At 37.9% G+C, this 22,889-nt stretch overlaps 2 protein-coding genes across 5 annotated transcripts; both read left to right on the plus strand.

The window, feature by feature from the left end:
* Positions 1-2,481: 2,481 nt before the first annotated feature.
* LOC107821349 (isoflavone 2'-hydroxylase-like) lies at positions 2,482-3,455 on the plus strand. Its single transcript, XM_016647783.1, has 2 exons — positions 2,482-2,859; positions 3,189-3,455. The coding sequence occupies exons 1-2, from the start codon at positions 2,482-2,484 to the stop codon at positions 3,453-3,455; spliced, it is 645 nt and encodes a 214-aa protein (XP_016503269.1).
* Positions 3,456-7,041: 3,586 nt separating this feature from the next.
* Positions 7,042-9,569, plus strand: LOC107821350 (cytochrome P450 81Q32). Of its 4 annotated transcripts, none has more exons than XM_075232618.1 (3): positions 7,042-8,096; positions 8,520-8,949; positions 9,242-9,569. In XM_075232618.1, the coding sequence occupies exons 1-3, from the start codon at positions 7,179-7,181 to the stop codon at positions 9,331-9,333; spliced, it is 1,440 nt and encodes a 479-aa protein (XP_075088719.1). In that variant the 5' UTR covers positions 7,042-7,178; the 3' UTR covers positions 9,334-9,569. The 4 variants fall into 4 exon arrangements, with proteins under 4 accessions (XP_075088719.1, XP_016503271.1, XP_016503272.1 ...); XM_016647785.2 differs by having other exon boundaries at positions 7,043-8,096; positions 8,520-9,119; XM_016647786.2 differs by having other exon boundaries at positions 7,043-8,096; positions 8,520-9,077.
* Positions 9,570-22,889: the final 13,320 nt, after the last annotated feature.

Here is a 22,889-nt window from a genome sequence, read left to right on the forward strand (position 1 = left end):
TCAATGACTCAAACAAATAGACCATTTTTTGGATCCTACTTATTAATCATAATGCTCAATCCATGAATAGATATAATTTCACATGTACAAATTTACTAAGACTTTTTCATGAGTTCAAATAAACAAACCACTTCAGTGGTAACTATCTATTACTCATAAAATTCTCAATTTACAAGTGAATATATATGTAGCTCATAACATTATTTTATGGCAGAATATGGACCATAGCTTAAAAGCCATAATAACAATATAAAACTCATACAAAATACCGTCATATTTTACTTAATTAGAACCTCCAAACAGAAAACAAAATTCTTCATCGAAAATCCAAAACCAGTAATCACGTAGGGCATTGAGAAATATTTTATGCAAAAATATGCCAAATACTCCAATCATTAGTCATCCAGGATATCAAATAGAAGATTTCACTTTCTTACAAAATAATTATATCATCACACAATATCAATTATACCTTGTAAGACCTAGTCAATAAAATTCTACACCTTTATTCTTGAATTTAATATAACAACACGTCTATTTGCTAATAGCCAACGTGTAAAGCTATTATATAACCAGTATTTAATCATGGAGACCATGGGGAGTCACCCCCACCACCATTGAATTAAAAACGAATTAAAATTATTAAGAAATAATTTTCAGAAAATAGAAAAACGTCCAAAACACAGTACAAACGACCTCAAAACGTCGAAAAACACCATGATTCAGTGCAAAAGCAATGAGTTTTTCTCACCACGTCATTTCCGATGGAATCACCAAATTTCAGCTCAATCGGAGTCTGTCAAGTTCGCTGACCTCCAAAAATACCGGATATTCAGTCAAAATCAGGCTTTGCATTTTTTTAGGGTTTACCCCAAAAATTTAGATAATCTCAATCAAATATCAATAAGAAAACAGATATCTCATGATTACAAGAATAATCCAAAAAATTTGCACAATTAATTTACAAAACAGCAGCGCAGTTTTTCAGAAAATCACATATACATGTAATTCAAAAAGGCACATAAACACGATATTCTTGTTTCATGAAAAACTTAGTTATCAAATTAAATATGAGTGGGCTCTGATACCAATTGATGGATTATAATAAGCAGCGGAAGCAATCCTAATATCAAAATCACATGTAATCTATACAACTAGTATAAACATGATTTCATGGTTACCTCTTGAAGCGTGAACAAAGTTCCTCTATCATGTGAGCCTCCAATTCCACAGTAACGTAATGAAATATCAGCCACCTGCATGATCACCATCTCTGAATGTTCTACGGTCTTCTACTGTGTTACCCAAAAAATATCCGGAAACAGTAATTTTGTGTGGGCAAAAATTTTCTAGGAAAAAGGCTGAATTTTTTTCCAGCCACTCTCTTGTTCTCCCTCTAGGTGGAAAACTTTATGTATTTATAGCACAAGTTTTAAGGGTTAAAACCCTTTTCGAAAACCTGTTGGATTTTTTTTTCCACCAGAAAAAGAATTCCTTTATTTCCTATTATTTAGGCACAACAGGGACCACAAAATTTAATTAAAAATGCTTCCAATTATGAAATTAATTTATATTTTTCGAAATTAATATCCACCATAACTAATTACGAACTATTCCACTAAAAATTCGTAATTGCACTCCTTATTCAATTTCGAAATTCATCCATTAAATCTTATTTAACTCCCCATGTTAAGATTCAGATACTAATCAATTAAATTAAATTAATGACGATTTAATTTATTGATTATTTTCTTTAGACTTTCGCTTAACTTATTTCATGTGTCAGATACAAAATCCACTGGCCGGGTTTACACATGAAAACTTATAAGCTTTCATAAACGTGTATAATCAATCTGTAAACCGAGACATGAATTCCATCAACTAACTATTATTTCGCCAATGTACATTATTATTATCCAATTTACCAGGCATATTGGCCCACGAAAGAACCTCGCCTTTTAATAAATCAAAATAATAATAATAATAATGTACCCAGCTAATAATAATTATATCAAGATTAAGAGTATAAGTACATTTAATGGCTAGAGAGTTTATTTTATTAAGTCGGTATAAAATACTTAGCTCTACTTGGTCCGTTCAATACATATAAAATATACTAGCACAAGAAGTTGGAATTAAATAATTACCATAATCAAGATAAATTATATTTAATCTTGTGTTACAATCATTCCTCATGGTTTGTCCAATTCCATCATTAGATTGTTATACTTATAAGAATCGATGATTTAATCTTCCATGTATAAGCTAAACTCTATACACTAAATCATCTACTATATAAGCAAATGATACAGATTAATATATGATCTATTTAAAACTTTATTAAAACTGAATAAATAATTGGTTCATAATAAATACTATATCTAAACCAAACTCATGGTTAATAGTATATATCTCAAAACGTTTGATGATCCAACATCCTTTCATAAGTGCAAGAATAATGGTTTGTATCCGAAGGTGGACATGAGGAGTATGTTGTTTGTGGTAACGTTATTTGATTACGAGGATGCTTGCTGGAAAAAGGTTTTGCGGAGAAAGAGTAGTGGACTCCGAGGAAGCAACAGGTTTCAGGAGATAGTGGGAGAGCAAGTGAAACTACTCGCAAAGGCGAGCAAACATGAGTTTTTGCCATTCTTTCATTGGTTTTGGTCGGAAGGAATTGAAAAGATGTGCCAAAATAAGGGAAGCTTCGTGCAAGAATGGATCAAAGGATTTCGAGAGATGAGGTCTAATACTATGGCTAATAAAGAAAAAAAAGATACCATGATTGAGATCTTGTTATCACTACAAGAAACAGATCCTGAGTACTATACAGATGAAATGATCAGGAGCCTTATGATGGCAAGAACTAAATAATTAATTGTGTAATTATCACAGATTAGTTTCACGTGTGGTAACTGAACTTTACTCGTTATAAAGTCACCTGATTAGTATCTTTAGTCATTATAGTAGGTAAAGTTTAGTAATTTTACCGTTATTCTGAATAAGGTGCAATTATTTTAATGCAACAAAAAATAGTTTTTGTAACTTTACTATTACAGCGGGTAAAGTTTAGGTGACTTCACTTGTTACACAGTGGACAAAGTTCACTTCACATGGCAAAAACTAATTGTATGACTTCACTGTTATAATGACTATACCTCAACTAACTCTAATTTTCATTAATGAAGAAAACATTTGACCAACTTGAATATGCTACTTGGCAAACACTCTTAACTGCTGCAAGTAACACTTCAGTGGATACAATGGAGTGGACAATGGCTCATCTGCTAAACAACCCAGAAATCCTAAAGAAAGCAAGGGTTAAAATTGAAAACGTTGTTGGACAACAACGTCTGATCGACGAATCAGATGTATATCAGCTACATTTCCTCAAATTAATCATCAAAGGATACTCTAAGGATGCACTCAGTAGTCCCATTGTTCCTGCTCCATGAATCATCCAAAGATTGCACCATCGGGGGTTATTATGTCCCTCGTGGTACAATGTTACTAGTGAACGGGTGGGCGATACAGAATGATGCAAAGATTTGGGATGATTAGGCCAGAAAGATTTGAAGATATGAAAATGGGAATCAATACAAATGGTTGCCTTTTGGGGTAGGAGAAGGGGATGTCCTGGCGAAAACTTAGCCATGCGTATGATTGCCTTGGCACTGAGATCACTAATTCAGTGCTTTGAATGGGAAAGGATTGATAAGGAAAAGGAAGACATGAGTAAATTTTGTGGTTTCACTGCACCTAAATCTCTACCTTTGGTAGCAAGTTTTCATCCTCGACCAACTATTGTGCCTCTTTTCTCAAATTTGATTTGCACTCTACTGCTGAGTACTGCCTAATTCTCGGACTGGTCCTGAGAAATAAAACCAAAAATGAGTCCAAGAAGACTGGTCCAGGTCATTTTCGTGTCTCTTGTGGTACAACCTGTTGCAATGTCTTCACTAAAAGTCTGTGCTGCAAAGTTTTAGGATTTTCTTCCTAATCTTAGTTTCCATTTCTTTCCTTCAGATCAATAGAGGGTGATAGAGTTAATATTACATTTACTGATAATTACTTGTTGTAATCACAGCTAGTTTTACTAACCAACTATTAATACAATAGTTCTTTGCCCTTTGCTTCATATATGGCATGCCGTTAGTATCCTCGGCCACAGAGGCGGGTTAGGTTGATATGTTATAGAACAGGATACAAAAGGAGTCCGGTAAACAATGGACACTTCTCGAAAGGAAAGAGGATATTGAAGGATTGCATATAGGTGTTTGTAACACGCAGCGGAAGACAATAATAATCCTAGGCAGATCTTTTCGTGTTTAAAATTTATTTGTATGTCAAAGATCGGATCTAAAACGTACCTAGTGAAGAGAGTCTCGTTTCAAAATTTTTTCGATAGTGCGAAGACTCTATGTGTATCCACACCGAGACTGATCCTTGCTATCAACTCTTTGATCAACGAAACCCGCGAACAAATTGAACAGAAAACTTGTGCTGAAATTTTTCTCAAAAATCTCAACTCAAAGATAAAAGATACGGCAAATTTTCTTCATCATCCTTTATATAGCATCACCTATAAACCCTTTTCCTATTTGGTTGAGGTAATGATTTACTTAGGGTAAAAATTTATTCCAAAATAAACTTCTCGAATTTTTCCGATTGGAAAAACGTATGCCATTCCTAATGAGATAACATCTGCCGCCATTAGCTAGGACGTTCCAATTCAATTCCAGTTGAATTGGATTATGAGAATTAGTTAGTATATTTTATATAATGTCAATCCCATTTTTAATGGGTTTGAATTAGTTTCACGTCCTTTTTGGACTTTTGTGTCGGTCCAATTCTATATTGGATTTACCAAATAAGTTTTCATTAATATATTTTATGTATACTTTATACAAATAAATATTAATCATATATATATATTTCAACCAAGAGATATAAATTAATTTTCTATTCCAAATAGAAAACTTCAATTCGTTCACAATATTAATTATATCCTTTGTGCTAGCAAAGAATATAATAATATTTCATTTGGACTAACTAACTAAATTTATTTGACTAATTAAATTCTTTAATTTAATTATCAAATAATAAGTTAATTAATCCTTTAGCAAAGATCAGAACACTCGTTAGTATGTGACCCCATAGGTTCAATACTAAACCGGTAGTAAATTGATCACATCAATATACTAATCAAGGGTGGCGTCTAGCAACACTCCTTAACGACCGGATAGCATGAAGTATACAATTTACTCTCAAGAACCAGTAGAAGAATAATGTAGTAATTCCTTCTGTCCTTATAGCTCTGGATCACCCTAGGATATGGTTCAACTGTCAAATCCTAATAGGCGACCAACTATGTGTCCATGTCAAATATATTCGACCATTGAATGACCTAAGAAACTCTTTTCTTCTTTCATTTAATTGCCCTAGCCAAGGTCTTAGTTTGGTCGTTTATAATTCATGACAACATAGAGCTTAAATTCATTACCAAGAGTTGACAGATTCCATCTTGATCAATCACTAATTCTACAAGTATTTAATCGTACCCAATATCCTTTCAACTATAGCCCTAGGGTCATATGTGTCTAGTATCAAAGCACAATAAATAACTTGTCAATTACTATGACGATCTCAGGTCAAAGGAATTTCTTACATCACATTCTTCAAGAGAATATCCTATTGACAGTTTATGGTAATTCTAACCATCAGGAATTATCTAATGAGTCGGTTCAATGATCATATCTTTATATGCATCATCTATCTATGTGATTTAGTTAATGAGATCAACTAATCTTTATCCCATAAAGACGATCACATAAATATTGATCTAACCGGATTACTAATGTCCAAATTAATAATCCTACGATCAAGAACAAATTTAGATTAAATTGTAAGAGACTTTGCTCTCATTATCATGATCTCTATCACGATGACAAGTCTCAAAATTTAATCAAGTACCTTATCAAATTAATCAAACAATTAATAATAATTATGATAAAAGAATGCCATATATTTTTATATTGAATAACATTCACAAAAATAGATTAGATCTAGGACATATTTACTATATCCCAACAGATATAAGAAAACAAAGGAAATGAATTAGGTAAAGAAAGTAGAAAAAAGAGAACAAAAGAGAAATGAAATAAATAATACAGGAAAAAGTCAAGTGCCTTTTGTTTATCATATAGACTAGATTTAGATTTCTGCAGTCTCATATTAAATGGATTACGTTCCTATCAACCAGTAACAATACACAAACAAACAATAAACGTTTAAAGAGGCAAAACGTAAGCTGTATCACATGCCATTACAACGTTGAAATCAAGATGCAGAAGCGTGTCGAGTAGCATGGCGTACCGGTCTATGAAGAGGATAAAAACTATAGGAAATTAAATGTTCAAATTCATAGAGACAAAAAATGCTAGGTGATTTCTTCTCACTATTGTGTTGATGGATGATACTCCCTCCAATCCACTTTAAATATTTTTGGCTTTCTTCACACAAATTCACTTGTTAGCATTAATTAATAATGAAATTGACCATATTAATCTTAATTTACTCATCAAAAATATAACAAACTACTTCTAGAGTCTACTCCAAGGGCAACTTTGGAAAGAAGAAGTTAATTCCTTTTTGATATCTACAAAAATCAAATATAGCAAGTACCTAGTAAAGTAATCAAGGTGTGCACAAGTTGTGTCGCTCGACACTAATCTTATAAAAGAAAAGATTAGAAGCAAGTAGAGGTCATTGCTCCAAAAGATCCTATGTTGTCTAGCCTGGACAAATGAACCAAAATTAGAGTACAGCCAGAAATTGCGTCTTGCCATTCGTCATCAATCATCCATTGCCTAAATGAATACAAAGGCCCTCTTTATGGGATGTTTACTTTGTTTGTAGTATTTAATTCCTTCTTGTTCGTTCACTATGATAACTTTTCTTTAAAAAATCAATTTCTACAACTAACCTACATTATTAGGGATTAAACAAATAACTAGACTGCAGAGACTTCTTGTTTAATTTAGAAAACAAAACCAGGATTTTAATAATAGTATTCTTGTCTAAGCTGCACAGATCTTAATTCAAGCTAATAAAACTAGACAATTATCAGGCTTAATACTACAATACTCATCATCTTCATCATTTCTTTTTAATGATCCATGGACAGTCTTTATCTGTATTTCCCAGTTCTGTTCTTTGTTCTCTATATCATCTCCCATCATTTTCTTCACAAGCTACAAAACCTTCCCCCTAGCCCATTTCCAGCACTGCCTTTCATTGGCCACCTCTACTTATTGGGTAAACCTTTCCACAGAGCCTTATTCAAAGTTTCAAGTCGTTATGGTCCAGTAGTCTTTCTTCAGTTTGGCTCTCGGCCTGTCCTCCTTGTTTCATCACCTTCAGCAGCAGAAGAATGTTTTACCAAAAATGATATCATCTTTGCTAATCGCCCTGATTTTCTCAGTGGCAAGTATTTCGGGTATAATTTTACCAGCCTCGCCTGGTCCTCCTATGGAGAGCACTGGAGAAATCTTCGAAGAATTTCCTCTCTTGAAGTTCTATCTTCCTACAGAATTCAGACACTATCAAGCATCCGTTCTGATGAAATAAACTACCTGATTCGTAGACTCTTTCGAGTCTCCATAGAAAGTTCGGAAAATATTGTAGAGATGAAATCATCTATTTTTAACTTCACCTTCAATGTGATATCAAGAATGATTGCAGGAAAAAGGTACCATGGAGAGAAAGTAGAGAACTCGAAAGAAGCTAAGCTATTCCAGGAGATATCAAAGGATACATTAACCACTGTTCCAAAGGCTAATATTTTGGATTTCTTGCCATTCATGAGGTGGTGTGGGTTGCATAGTGTTGAGGAAAAGATGATGGAAGTACAGGAGAAGAGGGATAACTTTATGAAAAAGGAAATAGAAGAGCATCGTCAGTTAAAGACTAGTGGTTCTTTTCCTTCCGCAGAGGTTGTGGCAGGGAAGAAGAAAACTATCATGGAAGTCTTGTTAGATTTACAGAAAACAGACCCCGAATACTACACAGATGAAACAATTAGAAACTTAATGTTGGTAAGACTATCAGAAATCTATATGGTTTCTTTTTTGTACATGAAAATCCACTCAGATGATTATTTTCAGCATGCTTTTGTTGCATGTGAAAAAAGTCATCTTATCACTGGAATCTTTATTCTTGATGACCATTCATTATTTTGCTGGTGTTATCTTGAGTTGATACTATGATTAAGTTTCAGATGGCACTTGACATAGATAGGTATACTGCTGATAAGTTTCTTAAAATATACACAGTATAGGTAGGTGATATTGACCAATTTAATTCTACTTATGCCTTACCTTGGATGTAGATCTTGAAATGAAAGCTATATTGGATCTCTCAAAGTCGTTGGCCCTTTAGAGTGTTTGTGCTCTGTCTATATCTACTGTTCCTTTAAATGTTGTGACTAATTTATATAATTTGTTTTCTTATGCATGCAGGTCCTACTCCAAGCTGGATCGGACACTTCAGCTGTAACACTAGAATGGGCTTTTTCACACTTGCTTGACAATCTAGAAATTTTAAAGAAGGCACAGGCTGAAATTGACAATCATGTTGGACAAGACCGCCTAATTGATGAATCCGATTTGGCTCAACTTCATTACATCCGATGCATCATCAATGAGACACTGCGGATGCATCCAGCAGCCCCTTTACTTGTGCCTCACCTTTCATCAGAAGAGTGCAACGTTGCAAGCTATCGAGTTCCGCGTGGAACAGTTCTATTAGTGAATGCATGGGGCATACATCATGACCCTAAGGTATGGGAGGATCCAGAAAAGTTCTATCCTGATAGATTTATAGGCTTTGAAGGTATCAAAGAGGGCTGCAAGTTTATCCCGTTTGGATCAGGAAGGAGGGGTTGCCCAGGTGAGAACCTAGCATTTCATGTCATCGGATTGGCACTGGGTTCACTTCTTCAATGCTTTGAGTGGGAAAAGCCTAACAGGGGTTCCATCGATATGAGTGAAGGCACTGGATTCACACTTTCACCAAAGGTTCAGCCTCTACTGGCAAAATGTTCTCCACGACCAAATATGGTCAAACTTCTTTCCGAAATCTGATCCTAACTAAGATACTAATAATGTACACCATTACTTCAGCATGAATACCTAAGCATTTCTAAGATCTAACTTTGTTGTTCTATCATTGAATTGGCCAGGAAACTTAATGACAAGTGCGAAAAACAGAGAGGAAGAATGGCAAATAACAAAGAAAAGTACCTGCCTAATCCCTTGGCCTGTAGGAATTTGAATTCATTCTCCAGTGTCCCACCCTCTCATGGTAAGCTTGTCATGACTTAGGTCAAATGGCTAGTGGTTTCGTATTCTCATAGAAAATGCTCCTTTTATGGTTTCAGGTGTTAGCCACAATCGTATTAATTCAGTAATTATATCCCTTCATTCTGTGGGACCTCGTTTCTTAATGTTGTTACTATGTCAAGTGTGTCAAAGAGTGCTCTTTAATAAAATTCGACTTACTAGCTTGAATTCTCAGTTTTGCTATTGTTATACACTAGAAATACTTTCGTGACACCTTACAAACTTCTTACTGGACAAAACTACAAAAGGCATTTGCGAGTGTTCAGATGCACATGTTTTGTCCATATTCCTGCACAGTCAAAGAAAAAAGTTGTCCCCAATATCCTGCCCCTGATTAAAAAAGGTAAAAAGAGCAAATGATATTTTGAAGCAAGAATATAGCTCAGCATAAGGAATGCGCCATATGGCATAAGTTCCACGAGGGTAACGGTAATACTACAAAGTGTTGGGTTGTTAAGTGTTAACAGAGCATATTGATTCTTAGACCTTGAAGTATCAACCCAGCTTTCTTCAAACAGATAGTAAGCATATATCACAGCACTCACCATTATTACCAGACTATCGAAAGACTCTTCGGATATTTTTTGGAGGATCCGACACGGGTACGGGATCATTTTGGAAAGTCCGCACAACATAGTTATCAGAAGAGAATCTGTTATTGAAACATTGACTCATCAATTAGTTTAAGAGGAGCATAAATTAGCAATGCATCTTGGAGAACAATTACCATTTTTTTTTGCTTCACATGGTTAATAGGCGAGCAGGATAGGTTTAAGTATACCAAAAGTAGTACTCCCTCCGGTTCAAAATAAGTGATTTTTTAGTTGTTTTCATCAATATTAAAAAATTCACCTTTTAACATTAATTAGCAATGAAATTGACCCTATTAACCTTTACTATCTCTTCACATAAATACTCCTATCACATACTCCAACATTATTTACTCCAAGGGCAATGTAGGAAAAAAATAATAAATTCATTCTTGAAATCTGGAAAAATCACTTATTTTGGACCACAAAAAAAAAACCAAAAAAATCACTTATTTTGGACCGAAGTGAGTAGAAAGCAATTCAGATTTGAACTCGTGACACAATAATTTGAACTGTAACTTCTTAAGCACTATGCTACTATACCCTCCGCTTAGAGATGATTAGCCGAAAATTCACCTTAGAAAAACTTCAATTAACTATTGTGAGGGAAAGACACGATCACAGTAATTAATCCGCTAGCTCAATTTCAGCAATATTGGTCTTATTTTACACGATCACATTTCTGATGAAAGACACATCTATACATTAATCTACGACTGCCACAAATTCATTGAGTTTAACCGTTCAAAATCCAAAAATGAACATGTATAAATGCAAGCGAAATTGAACTGACTTTGATCAGAAAGTGATGGACCTTGTTCATATTCCAATCGTTGGATTTGGCGATTGAGCAAAACAAAGAGATATTCGATGCCGACGGCCGGTTTGGCCAATGAGGCCTCCGTCCTCCGGCTTCTATTTATGTTTCTGAGTCATTGTCTACGTATTCGATTTTCCTTTAGTCTCTTCCGTTTCCTATTGTTGTTCCCAAAATCCAAACCGAGAGATTTGTTGAAACAGAAGAAGAAGAAGCATCGCAGCAGATGCTGCGGATGAAGCTCTGTTCTTCCAGAAGAAGAAGAAGCATCGAAGCAGATGCTGATGTCGAAACAAAAGAAGCATCCACACAGACTCCTGCAATCTAACCTTGACCGTTAGATTAAAAGAGTCTCCGACTCATCTGGGCCCTTCATTTGTTAAGTGTCAAGCACATGAGTGAGCACATGCTCACATTTGTATTAGTGCAAATACACTAAAGTGAGTATGGGATCACATAGTAAACAATATACCTTGTCTAGGAATATTATACATACACTTTATATATGTATAGGAGGTAGATGTATATACAAGCCATGGTAGTGAATGTAAAGAGACAGTGAAAATTAATCTACATCAGCTCTTTTTTATTCTTTCATGGTATCAGAGCAGACCTCTGCTCTATCCTTCAACTTCATCTTCTAATTTTCCTCCTTGAACTCAACTTGCTCTATCACCATGACTGGAACAGATTCTTCAGTAACATCAACCAGTCAAGCAGTCAGTCATGACACCAACCATCCCTATTTTCTTCACTCTTCAGATGCTCCCGGGATGACTCTTGTGACCTCACCTTTTGATGGAAGAGGATTCCCAGGATGGAGAAGGTCAATACTCATTGCATTATCAGCCAAAAACAAGCTGGCATTCATCAATGGGATTTGTGATGAACCTGCCTTGGATTCAAAGGATCATGCACAATGGAGTAGGTGCAATGACATGGTAACCTCATGGCTTTTAAATTCTCTAACTAAAGAGATAGGAGACAGTGTAATCTATTCCAAATCTGCAAAAGAACTTTGGAGTAGTCTTGAGCATAGGTTTGGACAATCCAATGGAGCCAAACTCTATCACCTACAAAAGGAAGTTGCTAAGACAGTTCAGGGAAATAGCAATATTGCAGCATACTTCACAACTCTGAAAAAATTATGGGATGAGTTAGATTCCCTGAACTCACATTTAAGGTGCACTTGTACCTGTGTGTGTGAAGGGAAGAAGAAAGTAGCCAAGTTCCTGGAGGATCAGAGAGTCATCCAATTTCTAATGGGACTGAATGATGTGTATGCACCTGCAAGAGGCAATATTCTCATGATAAGCCCTCTTCCAAGTATGGATCATGCCTATTCCATCCTCCTGCAAGATGAAAGTCAGAGGGAAATGTTTGTTAGCCCACAATATCCAACAGATGGTGCATCTTTTATGGTAGGAGCTCAAGGGAAGTTTAATCAAAGAAACAATATTCAGAAATCATGGGGAACTCCTCAGAAACAGGGGAACTTTCAGAACATGCAACAAAAGTTCAAAAGGAAGGCGAAATACAATCCTAATGTGAGTTGTGGTCATTGTATGAGAACAGGGCATGTAAGGGAAGATTGCTACAGACTAATAGGATTCCCAGATGATTTTCAATTCACAAAATCAACAAATCAGCCTACTATAAAGGGAAATGCAGTGGTGACAACACAGGAAACAAGTAGTGAAGGAAACATCAGCAGTCAGAACCAGTTTTTCAGTAAGGAGCAAGTGTCAGAATTAGTAAACATAATCAAGCAAGTCCAGATTGAAAGTGCAGCAGCAACAACATCAGAAATCAATGCTAATGCTGTAGCTGGTACCATACTCCAACACACAGGAACTTGTCTTGCTGTTTTCAACACTAAAACATGGATAATTGACTCAGGGGCCTCTGAACATATGTGTTTTGATGCTAGCTCTTTCCTATCTCTTACTCCTCTTCCTGCACCTTTGCACATTAGCTTACCTAATTCATTCCAGTTATGTGTTACACATATAGGAAGTGTGTCTATTCAGCCTGATATGGTTCTTCATAGAGTGCTTCATGTACCTTCTTTCAAGTATAACTTATTATCTGTTCATAAGTTATGTCTTCAATTCAGTTGTTCTTTGAATCTAACTTCTAATGGGTGTATGTTGCAGGTCCCTTTAGTGGGGAAGAGACAAGCTTTTGGTGAAGTCAGAGATGGATTGTACCTTTTTCAGCTAGCTAGTAAAGAGTCTGTCTCTCTTCTTAGAAAAAATGTAGTTTCCATTCCAAAAGGAAGAAATTCCAGTGTCATTTCTACCCCTGTTTCCTTTTCAGTACCTTTACCTGCTATTGCTACTGCTACTGTAAGGCAATGGCATGTTAGGCTAGGGCATTTGCCCTTTTCAGTAATGAGAAATCTACATTTTATTAAATTTCCCTCTAAGTTTGATTGTGTGTGTCACATCTGCCCTCAAGCTAGGCAAACCAGACTGCCTTTCCCCTTGAGTCATATTAAGAGTTCTGCTATTTTTGATTTGATTCATATTGACACATGGGGGCCATTCAAGACTGTGACTTATAATGGTTATAGGTATTTCTTGACTATTGTGGATGACTATAGTAGGGCCACTTGGACTTTTCTCTTAAGTTCTAAGGGGAATGCTTTTTCAGTCTTGAAATCATTTATGTGCATGACAGAGAGACAGTTTAACTTGAAAATTAAGAAGATCAGATCTGATAATGCCATGGAACTAGGAAAAGGTTCACTAGAAGCAAGTTTTCTTGAATCAGAAGGGATTATACATGAAACCTCTTGTGTTTCTACCCCTCAACAGAATGGAGTAGTTGAGAGGAAGCATAGACATCTTTTGGAAGTAGCAAGGGCACTTTTATTTCACTCTAAGGTGCCTCTCCAATACTGGGGAGAATGTGTGTTGACAGCTACATATCTGATCAATAGAATCCCCTCTAAGGTTCTAAATGGATTAACACCCTATGAGGTATTGCTTGGTACACAACCTAGTTATGAATCTCTCAAGAGCTTTGGTTGTTTGTGCTATGTCTCAACTTTGTCTAACAACAGAGGGAAGTTTGAGCCTAGGGCAAAAGGTTGTGTGTTCCTGGGATATGCACAACATCAGAAAGGTTACAAGGTTCTGGACCTTGTCACTAAGAAGGTGTTTGTATCTAGAGATGTTAGGTTTCATGAAGATCAATTCCCTTTTTCACACTCACCTCTCACATCTGATTTCCCTTTCTTTCCTCAAGACACAATCCCACCAGATACCTTACCCCAAAACTCAACAGAATACTCTTCTGGGACATCTAACCACTCCTCTACCCACTCCTCACCTAGCAGTTCTGCTACATGTCCTGGTCCCTCTACTTCAACCAACATCAACCTGACCCCTTCAGATTCTGCTTCTACTCCATGTTCTTCTCACTCACCCATTCTGTCCAGAACATTTTCTCCTTCATCAATCAGCACACCTATTCCAATTCCACCTCCATCAGTCAGAAAGTCTGACAGGGTAACTCAGAAACCAGCCTACTTAAATGATTATATTTGCAATAGCATCTATCTATCCGACCTTAGTTCCTGTCTATCCAAACCTCTCAAGCCAAATGTCTTTTCCTTCCATGCTCTTTCTATAGACAACCAGCATCTCCTTAAATCTATTTCTACCACATCAGAACCTAGCAGTTATTTACAAGCCTCTACCCATCCAGGTTGGAAAAGGGCTATGGATGCTGAAATTTCAGCACTTGAGATAAATAACACTTGGGATGTTGTATCCTTATCACCAGGGAAGAAAGCTTTACCTTGTAAATGGGTGTACAAGGTTAAGCATAACTCAGATGGTACAATTGAAAGGTTAAAGGCTAGGTTGGTGGTGAGGGGGGACATTCAGAGGGAAGGGATAGATTATTCAGAAACCTTTTCACCTGTGGTAAAGATGACTACTATCAGGTGTCTTTTGGATGTGGCTATCAAGAAGGGGTGGAATGTGTCACAACTCGATGTTAATAATGCTTTCTTGCATGGGGATTTGCAAGAAGAGGTCTATATGAAATTCCCAGCAGGCTTGACTCCTTCTCAACCTAATCTTGTTTGTCGACTAAGGAAATCACTCTATGGTTTAAAGCAAGCGTCGAGGCAATGGTATGCTAGGTTAGCTGGGGCTCTGAATTACAAAGGTTACTCCAGCTCTTTAAATGACTATTCACTGTTCTTTAAGCGATCAGGTGATTTAATTTCCATATTAGTTGTATATGTGGACGATATACTCCTCACAGGTAATGACACCACAGAAATCGCACAACTTGTAGATTTTCTACACTCAGAATTCAAAGTAAAACATCTTGGGCACATTCATCATTTCTTGGGTATGGAAATTCTCAGAGAAAAGCATGGTTTTATAGTAGGGCAAAGGCAATTTACCTTGGAACTTTTGGCTGAATTTGACTGCACAGGTCCTGCTGTATCTTCACCTCTCGACCCTTACTCTAAATTGCAAGCTGATATGGGAGAGCCTATGCCTGATCCTACCATCTATCGCCATCTTGTTGGAAAGCTCAACTACTTAACAAATACTAGGCCGGACCTCTCTTTCGCTGTCCTTTGTTTGAGCCAGTATATGCAACGTCCTTGCATGTCCCACTATTCTGCAGCTTTGCGTGTTCTTCGCTATTTGCGCACCGACCCTTCTCAAGGGATTTTTCTTAATGCACATCCATCTTTTGATCTACTCGCCTTTTGTGATGCAGACTGGGCGGCTTGTCGAGATTCTCGCCGATCTGTTAGTGGCTTCTTCATCACCCTTGGTGGAGCTCCAATCTCTTGGAAATCGAAGAAACAAATCTCCGTCTCTATGTCATCCGCAGAGGCGGAATACAGATCTATGTGAAGGGTGACCGCAGAAATCACTTGGTTAGTCCGATTGCTTGCAGATCTATCAGCTTCACCCACTTTGCCAGTGCCTGTTCACTCGGATAGCCAAGCCGCCATCCACATAGCTCGTAACCCAGTTTTTCATGAACGAACCAAACATGTGGAGTTGGATTGTCACTTCGTTCGTCAACAATTTCTGTCCGGTTTGATATCTCTCTCTTTTGTTCCGTCCGAATCTCAGCTCGCCGATCTATTTACCAAACCCTTATCTGGGGGTTCTCATCGGAGCATTTTATCCAAGCTGGGGGTCCATTCTCTCCCCTCCACCTTGAGGGGGGATGTTGAAACAGAAGAAGAAGAAGAAGCATCGCAGCAGATGCTGCGGATGAAGCTCTGTTCTCCCAGAAGAAGAAGAAGCATCGAAGCAGATGCTGATGTTGAAACAAAAGAAGCATCCACACAGACTCCTGCAATCTAACCTTGACCGTTAGATTAAAAGAGTCTCTGACTCATCTGGGCCCTTCATTTGTTAAGTGCCAAGCACATGAGTGAGCACATGCTCACATTTGTATTAGTGCAAATACACTAAAGTGAGTATGGGATCACATAGTAAACAATATACCTTGTCTAGGAATATTATACATACACTTTATATATGTATAGGAGGTAGATGTATATACAAGCCATGGTAGTGAATGTAAAGAGACAGTGAAAATTAATCTACATCAGCTCTTTTTTATTCTTTCAAGATTTAAGGGCCGTTTGGCCACACAAATTTTTTCACTCTTTCTCGAAATTAGCATTTGGTCATGGAATCTTCAATTTTAACTTTGAAGATGAATTTCAGAATTTTTAAACATTTAAAAAACTCCAAAAGTCTGTTTTTCAAAATTTTCACTTCAAATCATTCACAAAAATTTAAAACAGCTCAAAATTATATTTATGTCCAAGCATAATTGTGATGACCGTTTTAGAAATAAATCCCGCATTCCGAGGCCTTAAAAATCTCTTTTGGCATCACTTCGATTTGCATGCGCAGTCCGGGCGCGTAACCGGAAAGCCATTATGTGAAAATTTGTGAAAAATGATAAATTTTGACTTTAAAATGGATGTAAGTTGACTTCGGTCAACATTTTGGGTAAACGGACCCGGACCCGTAATTTGACGGTCCCGAAGGGTCCGTAGGAAAATATGGGACTTGGCGTATGCCCGAAATCAAATTCCGAGGTCCCAAACCCGAGAAATGAATTTTTAAAGAAAATTATTTTGTGAAATTATTTATGAGTTTTGGAAATGAAATGTGTTTAAAACTTGATGGTATCGGGCCCGTATTATGGTTTCGGAAACCATACAGGTCTTATATGTGATTTAAGATGAGTATGTGAAATTTAGTAAGAAACGGAAGTCGTTTGAGGTGATTCGGACCCGTAGTTGTGGAAATTTATACTTTGAAAGTTTTGAGATTTTTCTTAGATTTCTATGCTAAATTCGTTGTTAAAGAGGTTATTTTGGCGATTTGATCGCACGGATAAGTTCATATGATGTTCTTGAGTTAGTATGCATGTTTGGTTTGGAGCCCCGAGGGCTCGCGTGAGTTTCGAATAGGTTTTAAACTTGGAAAAATTGCAGGTTTTCAGTTTCTGGTGTGTTGTTCTTCGCGTTCGCGGAAGGACTATCGCGAATGCGAAGGGTAAGTCAGGTTGAAGGAAACTTCCTTCTACGCGAACGCGAGACACAGGACGCGAACGCGAATCTTTAGGGGTGTTTCCCTTCGTGAACGCGGGTCTGCTATCGCGAACGCGAAGACTTTTGGGCCTCGGCAGGGGGAGGGGAATTTTACTCTACGCGAACGCGTCCACACGACCGCGAACGCGAAGGCTCCGGGGGCTGAAGCTCCGCGAACGCGAGCCTTGTACCACGAACGCGATGGTTAATTGGGCCTGACCCATAGCGAATGCGACAGGCCTATCGCGAACGCGATGAAGGCATGCCCAGTGATTTTTAAACAGTAACCGAACATATGGGATTTAACAAAAATTTCATAACTTCTTCTTCTAAACTCCAAATTGGGCAATTTTTGAAAGAGAACTTCACCACAAATCCATAGGTATGTAATCTTAGATTCATTTTCTTCAATTTCCATTAACACTCATTAGCTTTCTAGGCCTAAATCATGTTCTTAAGGGTAGAAAATTAGGGATTTGAGTAGAGTTAGGGCTTTTTGTATAATTGGGATTTAGACCTCAATTTGGGGTCGAATTTTGGAACTAATTACATATTCGGGCTCGTGCATGGGTGATCGGGTTTTGGTCTGAATCTCGTGTTTTGACCAAGCGGGCCCGAGGTCGATTTTCGACTTTTTGGGAAGAGTGATAGAAAACCTATAATTGAGTATTGGGTATCAATTATTTAGCATTTATTGATGTTGTTAAATCAATTTGGACTAGATACGAGTTGTTTGGAGGCGAATTCTAAAGGAAAAGCGGTGTTTGAGGCTTGAGTTGACCGTGAAAGTTCGAGGTAAGTGTTTGGTCTAACCTTAGTTTGAGGGATTAGGAGTTGTGTCCTATTTGCTACATATTACTTGTTGAGTATGACGTATAGGCATGGTGACGAGTATCTATACATTGGTGTCAAACATGAACATGAATCTTAAATTGAAATTGTTGTGTTCTTAATAAATACTACGAATGCCTAAGCTGTTGATCCTCTGTGTTGAAAAAGGATTATGATTATTCTCGTGGGAATTACTTATGATTGAGTATTGGTGCTGGTTGAGGTAGTTAGATGTTGGAACAAGTTTGGTTATAGCTGATTTTCCCTTGCCGGGATGTATTTACTTATGTTGTCGATTCCCTTGCCGGGATAGTGTTGTTTCTTTATTGATCCCTTGCCGGGACTCTCATTGTGATTGGTGTTGCTGATGGTATATGTGGATTGGGTTGCGCGCCTTAACAATGATATATTTGGATCGGGTTGCACGCCACAACAATATTATATGTGGATCGGGTTGCACGCCGTAACAATGATATAATTGGATTGGGTTGCACGCTGCAACAGTGATATAATTGGATCGGGTTGCACGCCGCAACAGTGATAAATGATATGGATCGGGTTGCACGCCGCAACAGAGTTATTATGTTTTGGGATCGGGTTGCGCGCCGCAACAATTGATAATACACTAAGGTACGAAGAGCGGGTCGCAATAGCTTTTACCCGAATAGAGGTCCAGGATCGAATTTCCACAGGGAGCTAGTAGTGGAGTTGTATTTTCTATCTAGCCTAGAGTTGCGGTTGTGCTTCTAATGTCACTTCAAGCATCTTTTGAGTTTTTGTATTTATAACTACTATTATAAAACTATGGAGTAAAGCTAGATTATGCTAGGAAAATATTGCTAAGTTGTAATTATTGGGAAGGAAGAGCACTAGGGTCGTGGCATTACCTTGGTGGCTAATTGACGGGTAGATGTTACTTAGGTTCGATTGACTTATTTGGGGTTTATGCTATAACCGTTGCACAATTTTACCCACTCTCACACCTCTCGGTAGAGAGAGTGATTTTGCCCAAATGACTCTCGAGAGACCAATCGGGTTGGCAAATTAGACCAAGCAACTAGGGTTCAAGTAGGGTGATTACTCTCTCGAGATTTAACCCGTTAATTGGGACTATCATTTCTCATGAGTCCATCCCAATTCTTTGTTGGATCAATTTTGAGGTCATAGGCTCTCTTTCTCAAGAAGAGTTAAACCCACAAAGCTTAAATCAGTGTTTGCAACCACCAATTCTAAATTAAATCATAAAATCAACCCAAATAACATACACCCATAGTAAATCTAACCCTAGATGGCAAAACCCATCAATTACCCACACTAGGGTTGAGCCACAACCCTAGCTAATGGGTTTAGCTACACATAATTAAAGAAGAAACTGAAGAAATAGATGAAGAACTACACATATTAATTAATTACTAAGAAAAAACCTACAATAATCTATTGTTAATGGGAAGCAAATATGCCAAAAATGGCTACAACACCAAGCATAGCTATTCTCCTGTTCTCACATCTGACCCTTCCTTTAAAAAATAGTAAAATGTTCTATTTATACTAGGCTGGAAAAACTGGACAAAAATACCCCTATGGGGTCAGTGCGGGCCGCACAAAGCGGACCGCGGCCGCACTGGCTCTTGGGCATCAGTTGTTTGATGACTTGAACTGGGGGATGCGGACCGCGTGGGAGTGTACCGCGGCCGCGAAGGCAACTGGCGCGGTCGCGCAGACGTGACCGCGGACCGCGTGAGGACAAATGCCCTTTGCTGAACCCTATGAACGCGGACCGTACAGAGCAAGAGTGCGGCCGCGAAGCTTATCTGCGGGCCGCGTGAATCCTACCATGGCCGCGTGACCTTAAGCTTGAAAATGTCCAGTCTCTGAACCTCCTAGTGCGGCCGCGATCATTGGTACGCGGTCCGCACTAGGCCCCTTTTTCTTCACTTTCTCTTGGTCTTTGATACTTGAGCAGGTTTCACTCCTTTTTGAGCCGATTTTTGATATTTCGTCACTTTGTCAATCAACCCTGCAATCAAGCACAACTTGTGAGCATTTTGGGACTGTTTTTGTATCAATTTATACTCAAAGCATAGGCAAGTAGGGACATAAACACTTTAAAATCCTAACTTATCAACTCCTCCAAACTTAAACCTTTGTTTGTCCTCAAGCAAACAAAATAAGACCCACCCCTTAAAGGAACATCCAAGTAATTCCAGCTATACTAAAATAACCTCAACAAGCATCAATTGGGACTAACAATTGCCTTTAATACGAATGCATCATTAACACATTTAAAACTTTGAAAACTATGGATCAAGTGTGACACAAGAGCATCAAGAGTTGACACATTTCATCAAAGAGCTTTTATCACTTACTTTGGTCATTGTGGAACCCAAACTCTCACATCCTCAACTCTCCCTAAGCGAACCTCACCTTTTAAATATTGACACAGAAATCGAAGCAAATGAAATTTCACTCATCTCTCTCAAAAAGGAAGGTCACAAGTCCGGCTCTAAGTACCATATGCTTGCCCCTGATGTAAGTATCCACTAATGTAAGCTCCCTTCAACTTGAGATCAAATAGGGCTTTTGTGGAGTCATTGTGAAGGCTTTTAGGCAAGGGTAGGACATATTTTTATTCACGTGGGTTCAATCTTCCCTTAAGCACTTCTTTTGATTCATTTCGGCACAACTTTCTTGGCTCTTTTTGAGGATTTCACTTCTTCACAAAGAGAGACACATTGTCACTCTTTCTTATACAATTCAAAACATTTCTTCTTTTTCTACTTTCTCCACACCTTTTTCACTTTTGTTTTCCTTGAATCCCTTTTTATTCTTGTTCACATGGGACTTTCTTTTTGTCCTTTTTCTTTTCTTGCTTTTTCATTGCCTTCTTTTCTTTCTTTTGTACCTTACTGCTTTGCTTCCTTTCTTGTCTCTCCCCCAAAACTTAGATTTTTGCCATTACTCAGGGAAGATTTGGGTGCCGAGACAGGGTAATCGTTTAGAACGGGTATAGGCTTGTAGCATTGGTTCTTGAAAGAAAAAGGTTTAAGGCTCAAAAGGGTTAACTAGGGATTATTTCATTGGAAGGATATGAAATTTTTCAACTTAGCATTTGGATCAAGGAGAGCCTATAATCATTTCTCAAGTCAAATTTCACCTAGGATTTCGCCTAAACAGATATTCAGGGCAAGTTCTAGACCATTTGCTCGGGACTTGGACTCAAATTTCAATTCCTCTCCACACACGCTAGGGATTGCTAAAGACATCGAGTCTAGGGCCCAAAACGACCTTAGTTATGATTTAAACACACAATGGTCCAAAAAGACCACATGATGATCATTTGATCAACGCAAGAGTCTCAAAGCCACGACTTTCACCATCCTGAACACAACATTATGTCTTTGACCATGGGATCAAAGGCAAATGTGCTAGGACCAAGTGAAGCTTTGCTTGAGGTGCCTTTAAATACGCTATCAAAAACAAAAGAAAAATCAAAGAAACAGACTCAAACCCTTAAGAAGGTTGTCACGCCATCTATCATTGGGAAGAGCCACCCGGTTCGCACAATACTCCACCCTTGGAAAGAACCGTGACATTAAGAAAACCAAGGGCTTATTGGAAACGCCAAAATCAAAACAAGCGGCTACGAGCCTAACTACAAAGCTAAAAACAAAATTTTTGCGAAAATAGAAAATAGAATGAATATGTACAATAAGGGAGTAGAATATACAACGGGGGATGAATATATACAAAAATGTAAAGTTATATACAACCCAAAGTAAAAAAACACAAAATCAATAAAAATAAACTAAGAATCTATATATATACAATCATCCAGAAAAAAGTAGGGCGCACCCCCACGAATAAAAGCTAGAATTGTCCTCAATGCCAACTATCAAATAAATATCAAAACAAAAGAAAGGATATAGGATCTCCATAGGCCTGGTCCATCTGCATGGGATCATCAGTGGTCCCCAAGTCCTCTGTATGTACGGGAACCTCAGACTGGTTCCCGATCTCCTGCTGCTCAGCTGCTAGGACTGGGACTTGCTCTTGAACCGGCTGACTGATAGGTTCATCACTGGAGGGGGTCTCTTGTGGGTCTGATAGCTCAATAACTGCACCAACTGAACTGGGGAGCTTCCTCTTCTTTCTTGGGGGCCTGGGTGCCTGCTCCTGCTCCTATTGTGGCTATGGAACTGGTGCTGCTGCTGGGGATGGATCCCTGAGTAACCATCCAAAAAACAATAGAAAGTCCGGCCTGCAAGACGATCAAGCATTTGGTCAAGGAATGACAATGTGAAATGATCTTTTCTAGTCACCTTGTTCAGCTTCCGGTAATCCATGCAAACTCTCCAACCCGTCACTGTCTGAGTCGGAATAAGCTCATTGTTGTCATTGGTCACTACAGTCATTCCACCTTTGTTCGGTACGCATTGCACCAGAAAAGTCCATGAACTGTGAGAAATGGGATAAACTACACCTGCGTCAAGCCACTTAATAACCTCTTTCTTTACCACTTCTTGCATAGCCTTATTTAGTCTTCTTTGATGCTCAAGTGAATGCCTTGCATCCTCCTCCAATATGATTTTATGCATGCAAAAGGCGGGGCTTATACCCCGAATATCAACTAGAGTCCATCTGATTGCCCT

The sequence above is a fragment of the Nicotiana tabacum genome, chromosome 16 (genome assembly GCF_000715075.1).
Source record: "Nicotiana tabacum cultivar K326 chromosome 16, ASM71507v2, whole genome shotgun sequence".
NCBI classification, from domain to species: Eukaryota; Viridiplantae; Streptophyta; class Magnoliopsida; order Solanales; family Solanaceae; genus Nicotiana; species Nicotiana tabacum.

Excerpts from the sequence above, each read along its gene's own strand:
- LOC107821349 (XM_016647783.1), top strand. The coding sequence starts at position 2,482 with ATGAGGAGTATGTTGTTTGTGGTAACGTTATTTGATTACGAGGATGCT. Across the intron at positions 2,860-3,188 it reads TGATCAGGAGCCTTATGATG|AAAACATTTGACCAACTTGA; the intron begins GCAAGAACTAAA and ends TCATTAATGAAG.
- LOC107821350 (XM_016647784.2), top strand. The coding sequence starts at position 7,179 with ATGGACAGTCTTTATCTGTATTTCCCAGTTCTGTTCTTTGTTCTCTAT. Across the intron at positions 8,097-8,519 it reads CAATTAGAAACTTAATGTTG|GTCCTACTCCAAGCTGGATC; the intron begins GTAAGACTATCA and ends TTATGCATGCAG.